General features: G+C 35.1%; 1 protein-coding gene across 2 annotated transcripts; it reads right to left on the minus strand.

The window, feature by feature from the left end:
* Positions 1-543: 543 nt before the first annotated feature.
* Positions 544-14,832, minus strand: LOC124452783 (alsin-like). 2 transcript variants are annotated; one of them, XM_047003394.1, is made up of 32 exons: positions 13,189-14,832; positions 13,025-13,073; positions 12,728-12,805; positions 12,542-12,654; positions 11,983-12,175; positions 11,250-11,308; positions 11,049-11,161; positions 9,711-9,900; positions 9,499-9,564; positions 9,361-9,418; positions 9,014-9,115; positions 8,796-8,927; positions 8,009-8,137; positions 7,729-7,808; positions 7,287-7,353; positions 7,011-7,075; positions 6,742-6,885; positions 6,488-6,556; positions 6,226-6,327; positions 5,966-6,130; positions 5,786-5,897; positions 4,701-4,778; positions 4,484-4,620; positions 4,049-4,325; positions 3,569-3,726; positions 3,177-3,431; positions 2,846-2,903; positions 2,535-2,599; positions 2,323-2,386; positions 2,062-2,150; positions 1,365-1,461; positions 544-870 (listed from the first exon to the last, which is right to left on the minus strand). In XM_047003394.1, exons 1-32 carry the CDS (start codon positions 14,397-14,399, stop codon positions 838-840), a joined length of 4,608 nt encoding a protein of 1,535 aa, XP_046859350.1. In that variant the 5' UTR covers positions 14,400-14,832; the 3' UTR covers positions 544-837. The 2 variants fall into 2 exon arrangements, with proteins under 2 accessions (XP_046859350.1, XP_046859349.1); XM_047003393.1 differs by having other exon boundaries at positions 12,977-13,073.
* Between the last annotated feature and the right edge of the window lie 6 nt (positions 14,833-14,838).

Consider the following 14,838-nt stretch of genomic DNA (forward strand, 5'->3'; position numbering starts at 1 on the left):
ACTGTTGAATTATTGGACGTTTTTGAACTACCTTGACTGTTATTCTATTCAACTGAAAATAATCACTTCAGTATTTACATTGAGCGACAAGTGCTTCGAGTTAAGCTTGTCAAATGTACACTTGGTTTAAACTATTAAATGAAAAACAATGCACAACAAACTCATTTCGAAAAATACATGTGTGGATGAATGGAAGAATATGCAAGCTTAACCATGTTTGAACGACACACATCTAATGCCCAATGTACACATGACCTTGGCCTCTAACTTTATTATATTACATTTAAACACAGCAAAACTGATTAGCTGAAAATTTGGTGATCATAAATACTTCACCAAAAGTGAAGACAAGTTAGTTATCCACGGTGCATAGTGTGAAAATTTTAATAAAGGAAAGCAACGATTCTAATTTGTGTTGACAATGAAAATTTCCAACAGATTTCAAACCAGCTTTCCGGCCTAGACCATGTATAAGAAGAAATGAATCTTTAAGAAAAGGAATGTTAATGAGTATATGCCTGAGGGATGACACCTTGACGCAAGTGTTTGAAACATTTGACATTGACAAATCTTCTACGTTAAAAGCTATGTATTACATGAAGGATAATGTTTGCAGTAACCCAAGATTTGACAATTACAAATGGTATTTATTTCATTAAAAAAAATTTAAAAATTTCACTTATAAAATAAATTAGAAATAGCATCAATAGTTGTTTGTACAAACACGCTATAATTACATGGAGTGTATTGAAGTTACAAAAATCAAAATATAGTTATGTATTTCATATTTACACTAAGAAATTCAATACATATGACGTTCAATAACTGCATCAAATGCTACCTTTCGTTGATTATCTGATAATAACAAGCCTAAACGAGTATACGTACAATCAAAGATAAGTTTTCTTTAGATTATATATGTACATATAGTAGCTAGAACATAGACTTATACCAACGATAACCAATGAGATGTGTTTATAGAAATTTTCTTAAACCGTACACAACTGCCTCTAAGACTGGATGGATTTCACTTCCCCATAAACTTTCTAATCAAATGCGCTTAGTCGAGCAACGTGAAAACTCGAATTTTAAAAAAATTGATGAAAAGAACTCTATGAGAGGGTGCATTTTTGAAAATGGAAATCCGGTTTAAAGACGGCATTTCTGGAAAATTTCATCAATCCCTTGGTCATTAAATGATATTCTTAAAATAATCTACTTTCATATTTAACTATTTTACGTAAACTACATATTTTTTTCTTCCTGGAGACTGGCAACTATCCACCATGTTTATACCACATTTTGATAACGTAATCACAAATAAACGACGAAATGTGATTCAATGAAAAATAAAAGAAACAAACCTTTAAAGTCGTAAACATATGTCCATGTTCTCCAGTATGATATTTTGATTCCATTAAATCTTCGATAAACTCAATCTCTGATCCAAGGTGATGCACGCTTTGAACACGTGAAAGATAAAACACTTCATCATAATTATCCGGAGAAATTTTTTAAGGCAAAAACTAAACGTCTTTTTACGTTAAGGAAAAAACTTGACACGTATATAGTTTTTGATTTTGGATTTTGGTCCTAAGACGTTACACTTTAGCTTACAAGGCCAACGTAGAGGGAGCTTTAAATGAAAGAGGCTGGGTACGAGGTCGTCTAACCGCTCAACGTAGAAGAAGTTTCAAAGATAAAAGCCTGGGTACGAGGTCCGCGCTAACATGGAACCGGATAAACAGGACGAATCTCTTTCAAGTGCGCCGCCATATTTGTCACTACTCGACAGTATATCATTTTAAAAGCCATTCGAACTGACTCTTTGGCGGACTTTAGGATTTCTTTCTCCGATGAGTAAACTATCGTCTGGTATCAGACAATTTTTTGTTCATATACCGAATCAATTAGCATGTACATAATAACATAATCATTGTACATGATAACATGCACACACGAATCCCTTTTTGTCCCAGATACATGCCCACCACGCATGCATATATATAACCCCTACTGGCTACCTAGGACTCAAAAATACTTCATTTAGTGCAAACATACCGTGACCGTATGACAACGAATTGAAAGACTGGAAACAAGTCGTCGAGAGACTCCAGTTTCGCTTGACCTTTCCAAAATTTTTGAACCTCCTAAAAAATCATTTTAAAACTTTCATATGATCGCAAGCTCAACTTGACAAAGTTATAGATGTTCCCAAAGATGTTTTGATTCAAACTTTTATTAGATTTCTGACAGTTGATTTTCTAGTCAGCACTTGGTTATATGTCGTGCGCAACCATTTAGATTGCTAAGAAAATTTACCTTGTTAATGCTTTGCATGGTTTCCTTTAGAACTAAAATCTTTTCCATGGGACTGAACTTTGTACTGCATACAAACAAAGTAAAAGTGACGTTTTTGTGAAAATAGCAAAGTTTTTAAACAGTCTCCTATTGGTTTGTTGTAAAAAGTTAAAATGCCCTTGTGAGAAACATTTCTCTACTTTATTTAACAGTATAAAAAAAATGACTAAAACCTTATTTGTTGAAAAGCTTCCACAGCGTTTGTATAGTAACGGCTGCCAGCCCTATTGCTTCTCGCCTGAAAAAAGTCAATTCATAGCATTATTTCAGAAAATAACATGTATATCACTAATGAAAAAGTTGGCTAACATATAAATATCTCCCCCCCCCTCCTCAAATTCTTCTGGCCACGCCCCTAGTGTATGTAGATAGAAGAACAAGCATTAATGATCTAGATAGACCTTTCGCTACATATACTAACATATAAATATGCCCCTCTCCCCAATCCTCCTGGCGACTCCCAAGTGTATGTTCCTAGACTTACCAATTGATCCACTTGTTCCACTATTCCATTCGTTTCTTTGGGAGCTAACCAAAACGTTCTATAATTATACATAAGATACTTCAATTAGAAATAAGTCATTTTATGAAAGTACAAGTTATTTAAGAAAGTATAAGTAAGTAAGTATAAGTCATTTTATCTCTATGGTTCCTTTAACATTTCACCAATTCAGAATATCTCAATGAATCATTTTACTGGATAGAGTCGCTCTCAACATCAACTCACTCAACTCTGTTATGTATATCCCTACAATATCCATATATTTCTTTAAACTATCCATATACATCACTACCTTATCCATACACATCCTTACCTCTTCACCTCAAGATAAGCCATCAATGTCAAGTCAGTATGTTGGTTCAGAGCCAAAACTCGTTCCCAGTACGCGCTATCGTTCTTCTCGTAGCGCAGAGCATACAGTGTAAAGAGAGGTGGATAAAACCGCGGGAATAAAAGTGGACCAAGCAGCGTATTGCTATCCACTACATCGCCATCTGATTGATGGAGCTCTTCGTTGGAATCAGACAAGTGAACAAATTCCTCACTTGGTAAAGACGGAAAGAGAATCCTGAACAAAAAATAAGGCAATTGTACATAACAGCGAAAGACGATTGAAACATATTCTTGGGCATTAAGTTTCCTACTGTCTATGATATTTCATCAAATATTTGAGCTTCTGACAATTTAGCAGCGATGTAATAATACCTTATAATGGCGTAAATTCTCTCAATGTACGACTTGATTTCTTCAACAGCTTGCGCCAGAAGACGTTTGTGTGCTCCCATACCAACATAAGTTGCTCTGTACACGATGACTAATGTCTCAAGCAGTCGACCAAGTGGATGACACGATAGATTGAAAGCCTGCATTGAAAATACAAAGTAAGATTTTCATCTGATGTTCAAACAAAAAGTGTAGAAAAACTTTTCATTGAAAATTACGCTACACTATAAAAATTAGTAAAATTTAAACGTTGGCTTTAAGGCAATTGTCGAAACAATTCAACAATTTCCGTGTTTTACCATTCAATTTACAAAGTTAAAACTACGTAAACATTAAAGATTCTCCTTCCTCATCTTTGCTTTCGTAGCTAATGATAATACTAATTAATATTTGTACTGACTTTTATATTAATGTTTTATTATTGTTAAATGAAAATCCGTTGAACTTAACAGAATATCTCACCTTTGTTAAGTATTCCGTCAATTTTTTCTTATCCTTTGCAATTTTCTTGGCCTGATCCACGTCAATCCCCTGTAATACGTCGTCAATCACTTGACGTTCCTCATTCAGAGAGCAAGTAAACGGTGGTCGAACCATGTCCTCTGTAACACACTTCCATGCTTTTTTAACATCCGGTTCATGGGTACCAATGCAACCAAGCCTGTCACGACACTCGTCAAAGATGCTACGCCATTTCGTCTTAGCGGGAATGTAAAAAGGCGAGTGCGGAGTCGACTCTCTGTTGACAAAATGACAAACACGTGATTTTGAATGGTGATATTAAAAATACATTTATATTTAAATCACCAAAGATGAATTATTTTTATAAAAAGCGATATATCGATAAATTAGACCAAAAAATGGACGTTTGGTAAAAAGGTAAAGGCAGACACTTACTTTTCAGAAAATAAGTCCATTGACGTTTCATCCGGCCCATTGCCTTTGAAATACATGCCATTGACTTTTAAACCATCGCACCATTGTCCTTGAAAGGTACCTTCAATCCGATCTCCGTTAGGCAATGTCAGCTTGCCCTACGTTAAAAGGAAGTTAAGACGTTGACGAACAAGAAGAACTCGCTCAGGAGACATAAAAATAAGAGAATTTAAAGAACCTTTCCATTGACATGAGTATCACCACAGAAGTCGCCTTCAAATTTTGTATCATCATGACAAAGCAGAATGCCTTGACCCTAATGTTGTAATGGGAAAAAAACATGGTTTTATGAAAATGAAATTTGAAAAAATACAGGTCACATTAATGATACAAGATTGGGGTGAAAAATAAATGTGAAATGTTTTTCAGTTTGATCATCGGATCACCGTGCAGCTGTTCATATCTGATCTATTGTAAAAGATACGCTAAAGGACTCATGTTTCAACATCAGATCACTTCTGGTGAAGATACTAAACTGGAGTATATAAGGATTCAAATTTCAACATCAGATCACTTCTGGTGAAGATACTAGACTGGAGTATATAAGAACTCAAGTTTCAACATCAGATCACTCCTGATGAAGACACTAAACTTGAGTATATAAGAACTCAAGTTTCAACATCAGATCAATCCTGATGAAGACACTAGACTTGAGTATATAAGAACTCAAGTTTTAACATCAGATCACTCCTGATGAAGACACCAGACTTGAGTATATAAGAACTCAAGTTTCAACATCAGATCACTCCTGATGAAGACACTAGACTGGAGTATATAAGAACTCAAGTTTCAACATCAGATCACTCCTGATAAAGACACCAGACTTGAGTATATAAGAACTCAAGTTTCAACATCAGATCACTCCTGATGAAGACACTACACTGGAGTATATAAGAACTCAAGTTTCAACATCAGATCACTCCTGTTGAAGATACTACACTGGAGTATATAAGAACTCAAGTTTCAACATCAGATCACTCCTGATGAAGACACTAGACTGGAGTATATAAGAACTCAAGTTTCAACATCAGATCACTCCTGATGAAGACACTAGACTGGAGTATATAAGAACTAAAGTTTCAACATCAGATCAATCCTGATGAAGACACTAGACTTGAGTATATAAGAACTCAAGTTTCAACATCAGATCACTCCTGATGAAGACACTACACTGGAGTATATAAGAACTCAAGTTTCAACATCAGATCACTCCTGATGAAGACACTAGATTATAAGACACTAGTATATAAAAACTCAACATACCATAAGTTTGTTCATAGAAAATCTTCCTTCATTATATATTCCATCTAAAGTGACCAGTAATCCATTACCATTCCTCATATCATTATCCCACATACCAAGGTATTTCTCTCCTCTAAAATAATCAAAGCAAGATATATAAATATAAATGTACATTCTCAATGCAACATAAGACCGTCATACCTCATGATATCATCCATCATACCATATCCAGATCGTTTATCATTATCCCAGTTTCCCATAAAAACGGACGGTGAGCCTGACGTCAATGTGCCCATGCGCAATACACCATGACCATGACGTGAATTCTGTACCCAGCGTCCGGAGTATGTCTTCTTGTCACTATAGCTATATTTGTCCCGTGAAGAAACAGGTGATAGTGAAGTTAGTAACATCGCATCTATCATACACAAGTATACAACTATACGTATACAGAAGTGTACCTCATTTCTCCCAAGCCGTGCATCATGCCATCTTTCCATTCCCCATTGTATTCCTCAGCCACCCCAGCGGAAGGGTTTAACACAAAGATCATTCGACCTGATCTATAAAAAAAAGATAAACAAATAGTTCGACCAAAGGTATATAGATGGTGAATTATCAAAACCCAAAGTAAGGATGAAGATTGAGTTACATGTGAGATACAAATTTATGTCGGTTGATAAATCATTATTATTAATCATTATAATTATTTCTTTTCGTTACCCGTGGTAAAGACCATTTCGAAACTCTCCTTCATAGCTTTGAGATGTTGAAGCCCAAACCAACTTTCCGCTAAAGTAGAACAAACGCTTTCGTTTCACTGATTACATACGAAATTATACTAAATTCTTGAGCATACATTTCTAATGACGCAGAAACTTTAGTCAAATTTGTCAAGGTTGACTGGCACATAAACCCGTTAGAAAGATCAAATTTTTTATCCCCATATTTTCAAGTAAATACGACATGATACTCACTGGCCGTGAGGTTTTCCACATAACCACATTCCAGTATAACATGCTCCTTTGTACTTCGGATCATGAACATAAAAATATGTCGCATATCTTGCTCTGGCTGGAGTGAAACTGCCAACTTTTGTATTTACTGTCTCTGAACTCAGCCTGTGATGATGAAAGAAAGTATAATTTCACAAAATAAGATTATCGGTGAAGCACAAAAATGAAATCAATTTGGAATATAAAGTGCCTAAAACAACCACAAGTGATAGGATTGAAATGTTCCCAACCTGTACAAAGTTGTCGACGATAAAGTTCTTGCAACAGTTTGATTAAGAACAACCAGCCATTGTGCCTGTCGCAAATAAAACATTACATCTAGGTGCAAACCCTGTATAGGTTTATGACACTAACGTCTCGTTAATTAAAGGGATGCACTAAAGTCCATGAAATAAATGGAAGCAAAAAAAGGGGACATTCTCAAAAATACATTTCACAAAATTGTCAACACAAAAACGACCAGTTACAAATTACTCACATACGAGGCATTGGAACATGATCCATACCTTTTCAATCGCTGTTTTCGAGCATAGTGTCAACGAATCTTCCGGCATAACTATCTTTATGGCATTTCTAAAAAATTGTATGAAATTTTCAGTATTTGTCATTTTTTAACGACATATGTGTTGTAAGGCCTGTTTCAGACGTCGAACTTTACATGAGCCAAATTCATTAAAGACAAAAGAAATTGAGATGAAATTCCTCATTATCTTTTGTTTTAAATGCATTTGGTTCATGTAAAGTTCGACGTTTGAAACGGGCCTACGAAATCAATAATTCGCTACTGGTTGCTGAAAAGTCAGATGAAATATAGGAATCGAAAGAACACATTGTGATCACTAATGGATTCAAGGAATATTTTATGACCACATGGGGATTTGAACAACGCTCAATCCTATAAATGTCATCTGTCGGCAAGCCTGACAACAGTTTGTAACCAACACATACATGAAGTTTTCACCGAGTGCGTCCGGTACAGGCGAAGCCCACAATGTAGCCAAATCATAAGGTAGAAAAGTCTTGTTTGACTGCAAACAAAAGAAAATGGAAACTGAAAACACACAGATTCAATTACAGAAGATTAGATTACAACCTTTAATCTATAGCGGTACGAAACGCAATTTTCAATGGTTATAAAGGATAAGAGAAGCAGGCATAGATTTATTGGAGAACCACCGTTCTTTTTCTAGCACAAAGTCGATGTAAGATTATTTTCTACCTTACTTACCACAATATGACAGAATACATCAGTTAGTAAAACAAACCAATGGGAAGTAAAACGAGCAGATTTAGGAAGATATAACTCGCATGTTTTGCTGCTTTTTAACAGTCGACGATGTGGCCGTCTATAAATATCCTGTAAAATAAACAAACATCTAGTTTACAGAGTGGCTATAGGTTAATGTAACTTTTATTATACATGTCTTGTAAAATAAACAAACATCTAGCTATCGGAGTGGCTATAGGTTAATGTAACTTTTATTTCTTGTTTCCCTCGTAGATAAACTCACCCAGAATCCAAAATTCAATAACATGATGCGTGATAGCAGGTGAAATCTTACAAAAAAGTTAATTTTGCTCTAAAAATATGCATCAGACATGCACACACCGCTAGTTTAGGTGTACATTCCTGCCAAAACTCCCAAGTCTAAAAATATGCATCAAACATGCACACACCGCTAGTTTAGGTGTACATTCCTGCCAAAACTCCCAAGTCTAAAAATATGCATCAAACATGCACACACCGCTAGTTTAGGTGTACATTCCTGCCAAAACTCCCAAGTCTAAAATATGCATCAAACATGCACACACCGCTAGTTTAGGTGTACATTCCTGCCAAAACTCCCAAGTCTAAAAATATGCATCAAACATGCACACACCGCTAGTTTAGGTGTACATTCCTGCCAAAACTCCCAAGTCTAAAATATGCATCAAACATGCACACACCGCTAGTTTAGGTGTACATTCCTGCCAAAACTCCCAAGTCTAAAAATATGCATCAAACATGCACACACCGCTAGTTTAGGTGGACATTCCTGCCAAAACTCCCAAGTTAATTTGGCTTCTTGATGTCGTTCCACATTTTTCTTAGACAGTTCCTTCCATTGAACAGAAAGATCAAAAAGATCCTTGTTCATGAGAGAAGGCTGCAACAGAAGGATCAAAATACGCGATAGTTATGTATATTTTCAACAATGTGAACGCAAATCAAACGTGTTAAGATTCAAATCACCTCAGTTAAATGACTATCGAAAAGTATTTCAGCCAATTGTGAAACACGATTCAAAGGTAGTTGAAGAATTTCCTTAAAAGCGTCACACTCGTTCTGTTCGCCCTTGATAAACAAAAGAAAAGTCTTTTATGTCAGATTTATAAAGATTAATTGCTTTTCACTATTTTCACGATAAATTTTGTAATAAAAATATGTAGTGTACTACTTAGTAGTGACAAAGAGTAAATCATATTAAAGTAGAAGATCTTTTGCCAACACTTTGTAAACACGTTTCAAACATCAAGGCAGGCAGACGAATAAATTTCACAACGACAAATCGATAGAACCTGGAAAATAATTACTTTTACCTCTGCATATCCTTCCAAAATCTCTTTAAACACCAAACGGCTCTTGATGAAGATAGCACTATCACAACGAAACAATGCAAGCAGAAATTAGAATGAAGCAAGGCAAAAACCCTATTTAACTCTTCAAGATCAACACACCTTGCCTCTTTACCAAAACAATCCAATACACCACAAGCAACACAATCACTGTGTACTTTAGAATAGCTTAAATTAAAGAGGAAATAATTCAATAACTCGAGTCTACGTAGGCCCAATAATTTCTAAGCAACACTAACAAAAAGGACACCAATATATACAATTCCCTGCCTCCCCCCTCTTCCCATCAATATTTGCCGCTGATATATTCATACTTGTCAAAGGCATTGAAATAATCTTCGTTGTAAAGTATTTTCATAGCATCGCTTGGCAACATAACGTCATCCACAATTTGAGCGAGTTGGTTGCACGTGACTGCCACATGATGCATGACGTGATGAAAAGATTTGCAAATCTGTGTGAGTGTCTGACCATACTTTTCATTGTTATCCAATTTTGGTACGACTAAAATATCGATAAGCTAGTGTTTACCCCCAAAATGTCGTGTCATTTTCCAACAACGGAGAGTACACAAGTGATTGCATGCAAAATACATACCCAACCCCCTGTGGAAATGATTGCATTATTGTGGCAAGTGAGTGTATTGATACATTCAAGTTCATACTGAAAAAAGATCTACATTTATCGCAGATAAAATGATGTAATATTAAGTGGCTACATAACAACACTTCCCTATATCATTTAACCGGTTCAATTTATTACTATTTTTGACACAAAAAAGGCGCTTTTTTCACGTCCAACAAAGAAAAAATCCCCCCTCTTTCGTTTCAATGTCATATATCAAGTTACTTGCCCTGGAAAGTAACTTGAACAAATCCTACAATTGGTAAAACTGAGAGAATTCGACTCCACCACGAACATGCCACACAACATGAAACAAGCGCTATTGCACGACACTTTTTACAATGCCAAAAAGTACAAGACATTACATACATCTCAAAACAAGAACACACTTGATCACAAAACACGACATAGACAAACGTAAATTCGAACATTACCGAACTCGTACTTAACAACTACAAAATACTTTACACGAACACAAACTTAAACAGAAACCGACTTTTACTAATGGAAGCAATCTTTATTAAATCATACCAAGCAGAACTTAATAGTGGGCTTTAAAGCCAGCAAGGAACTGTCATTATTTGATTTCACAGTCACGTGCACGCAATCAACTAATCCTCTCCATCCAATTCTCACTTCCGTACTTCCGTTGAAATGATGTAATAACGCACATATAAGTAGAGCCTCAGTTATCGTGAATTTGTAATAAATTCGAAATACAACTGTTAAAACAAAAATCGTCTTATTTGTTTCTGAAATATTGAGTTGAACATGAACGCTTTATTCGGAATATCCCCCATTATTTTGTAAAGAGCTTTCAATTTTATTTTTCTATGTGTTTTTTTTATACGCCCACCGTAGAAATCAGCTTCGATTCTTGTGTTCAAATATAGTTATTCTATCTATTTATGTCTAATTTAATACCTCACATCATCACTACCAAACTGTAAGGCCCATACAACCAATATTTTAATACCTCACATTATCACCATTAAAAAACTACCATTCCTTTGCAGTTTTCTACTCACCATTCATAAGTAATGGTTCCAACGTTGATTGCCAAATTAAAGCAAGTTTGTAATGAAATACACGCTCGCTTCTCACAATGTCGTAAACCATTTTTAACCACTGAGACGGTTCTCTATGCAACGAAGGCAAATGTTTAAAACAAATACTAAAGTAATGTTTCTAAAGATATAAAATATTTTTTCTACATTTATCAACAATACCTGACTGAAAGACAAACACATTGCTCACCAAAGGCGGAAATTCGACGAAGAACTCCGACCTAAATAGGAATATTAAGGATATAAATAGGAATACTAAGGATATAAATAGGAATATTAAGGATATAAATAGGAATACTAAGGATATAAATAGGAATACTAAGGATATAAATAGGAATACTAAGGATATAAATAGGAATACTAAGGATACAAATAGGAATATTAAGGATATAAATAGGAATACTAAGGATATAAATAGGAATACTAAGGATATAAATAGGAATACTAAGGATATAAATATGAGTACAAAGGATATAATTAGGAATACCAAGGGATATAAATGGCAATACCAAGGATATATATAGGGGTATTAAGAGCTAAATAGGGGTAACTAACCGCTCTTAAATAAAAGATTTTCAGATTTAGTCAAGAGTGAAATTTAGTCAACGATTACATTTGTTCAACCGAGCACCATGTAAATTTAATGATTTTTGTTTTGCTTTTGTCCATAAACATATTGTATAACATTCGCGTCAATCGAACGGTAGTTGAGACGCCCCATACATGTACATAGCTATATTCCACTTTGCCTGGTTAAAACGATTTATCTTTCAAAAGAAATGAGCCTGGTATAGCAGAATATAAACGAGGTCTCTCTTAAAATAACGTTGAAAAGACACCAGTGTTGTATAGCGGGTAACCAGCAGTGAAAATCGTTGTTAAATAAATTATTAACCTTTTCAAATGAGGTAATTTGGCAAATGTTATCACCAACAGATAAAGTTGCGATAGCTTTAGCGTTATTCCCAGATTTCCTCCCTTTCAGATGATCACCGCTATTCGCTTCTCGTAAGGAACAACTCTCAGCAGGAGCAATGAAATTATCACGAGACGTCAGCAAGCTGTTCTTACATGACATAGGTAGCTCACTGCAACAACAAAACATGATTACATCATAAGGCATAGTCCCTAATAACTACGTACTAACGTGTGGAAATTGAATAGTATTAAAATTAACAATGTTTTATTTGCTGTCATAAGCATAAATGTACGATGATGAAATCTATAGAACGACAGAAACAGTAAAAGATCCACAATTGGATGGGAGGATATTCATGTATTCATACATTTTAATCCGTTTTACTTCATAATCACAATTGATCTGAATGAAAATTAATAAACTATAAGATGTATGTAAGAATATTAGCCCCCCTTCCTTAAATTATCAATCTTCTGAATGACTAAGATTATATAGAATAAAGCTATTTTAAAACTTACATAATGCAATCAAATACCTTGGTTTCCTGCCACAAAGATAAACATGAGTCTTGGTCTCGCAACTGTCTGCGATATACAATGAAAAATGGCTACCAGCAGCAATATCCCACACCAAAAGATTAGACAAAGACTAAAACGTAGAGACAGTAATTTGATAAAGTGTAAAAGGTTTTAAGTGAACATTTAGTGAACAATTTCGTTACCTTAACTTTTCTGGGTTTATTCACAACATTTTTCTTAATGGCAAGTTGTGAGTAGCTGTTGTCACCCCAAGCGTAAACCTGGTAGAAAATATATACATATATCTAGTCAATGATTGGTTGGATTTGAAGAAAATAGATACACATTTAGTCAATGATTGGTTGGATTTGTAGATTTCTCTATTGATCTAGTGACATTAGCCAAGTGGACACAATGCAACTTATAATTTTAATAAAAAATGAACAACATACTTGACTATAATTTGTCAAAGCTAAAGAGTGATGATTACCAGCTTCAACCTTAATAACTCCAACATGTGAAAGTTCCTCTATTCTACATGGATAGGATCTGTTTTTAAGGCAAAAAGGTTAGATTTAAAGAATAAAATCATCAACAGATCAAATATTGATCCTTGGTGTTACCATGCCCAAGTTGACACAATGTCCCTATATCTCACACTCACCGATCCTCAGTTGTCCCATGTCCCAGTTGACCCAATGTCCCTCTACCCCATGCCCAAACTTCAACAGAAACTGGTTCTTCTTTCATTTCAGGTAACTCCTTGGTGATTTCATCAGATTGACACACAGGAGAAGTGGAAATGTTCACTTTTGACAATGTACCACCATCAGTGGAGTCGTTAAAGTTATTAGTCAATGATGATGTATAAGATAACACTTCATTTACAGATTTTTTCATCACATTCGTCACTTTAGAAATGCCCGCATCTATTGATCCGGATATAGTACTGTATTCAGACGAAATACTGCCATCTACTTTATTCTGATCAAAACCATTATTCACTAAACTTGCTGAATCAACATGTGTAAAAACATCTCCATTACTTGGAGGGTTGGCTGTCGAAGCTAATGCCAACTCTTTCATTTTTCTTGAAAATGACTCTGTGTTGCTACGTTTTATACTGTCTCTACGTAGATATGTGGGACTTTGAGATGCCATTGAAAACTTTTTCCCTTTTTTGAGGCTATTCCCTGTTTTAACACTTGCAGATTTTTGAACATCAATCATAGCAAGGCTGTGATAGCTTCCACAAGCAATACAAACAACCTTCTTACCAGACAAGTCTTCAATGAGCTTAGGTTTCATGGATCTAGCCTGAGCATCCCCCAACCCTAGAGGAGCACCACTACCCCAAGCCCAGACATTGCCTTTGTCAGTCAAACCTAAGCTATGTAATTCACCAAATGCTAATTTAGTGATCACAACAGATAAATTTTGGTCATTATTATCAATGAAAGACAACATTTTTGGTTCATTTACAATAAGCATTTCCCCTACACCACATTGTCCACTTCCAGAATCTCCCCAACAGAAGACCTTACCATCTACTGTCAATACTCCACTATGACGGCTTCCACACTCAACATTGACAACTTGAATACTTGATAAACTGAAGTTTTCTGTCAGTTCATGGCGATCAACGAAATCCCCTAACCCAAGTTGACCAAATTTATTAGAACCTTGAACAAAAACCTTACCATTATGACCAAGTAACAAACAATGTTCCATGCCAATAGCAACAGATTTCACGCCTGTTCTTACATAAAATTCCGACAATTCAATTGTGTTAGTCGCAGACTTCCAAAAATATGTAATACATTTGTCCTTTTCCTCATTGTCGGAACAATTTGAATTCGACACGCTCAGATCCATTTTTTCAAGGTTTTTGATAGTTTTTTGAGTTTATCTTTGATAGGACGCAATATCCTGTCACGTTATTCATTATTTGTTGAAGAGAAAACAGTGGTTCAACGACTCAAGTTTCATTTTGGAACACAAAAGTCAAAACTTCAATAAAACAATAGACTTAACACAAAGCCGACATTTTGACAAACACCATGCGCAATGTGCGAGGACTGGGGTGAAGCAGTGAGGTTTTCCTTTAAGGTTAACTTGGTTATTTCTTCAGAATCTTATCTTTAGATACTTTAAACTGCGGTTAAAAGTACACATCATGAACCTATCTAATCTTTCAAATATTTAAAAAGAGTGAATATTTTCTTCATTCAAAAGTTTCCAAACTTCAGCATATGATTTAAAGGATCTTGGAAAGCAAACTTGAACATTTCCCCTGATAGGAAGTTTAACAAAA

This window comes from Xenia sp. Carnegie-2017, unplaced genomic scaffold, assembly GCF_021976095.1.
Source record: "Xenia sp. Carnegie-2017 unplaced genomic scaffold, XeniaSp_v1 HiC_scaffold_25, whole genome shotgun sequence".
Classification (NCBI taxonomy): Eukaryota; Metazoa; Cnidaria; class Anthozoa; order Malacalcyonacea; family Xeniidae; genus Xenia; species Xenia sp. Carnegie-2017.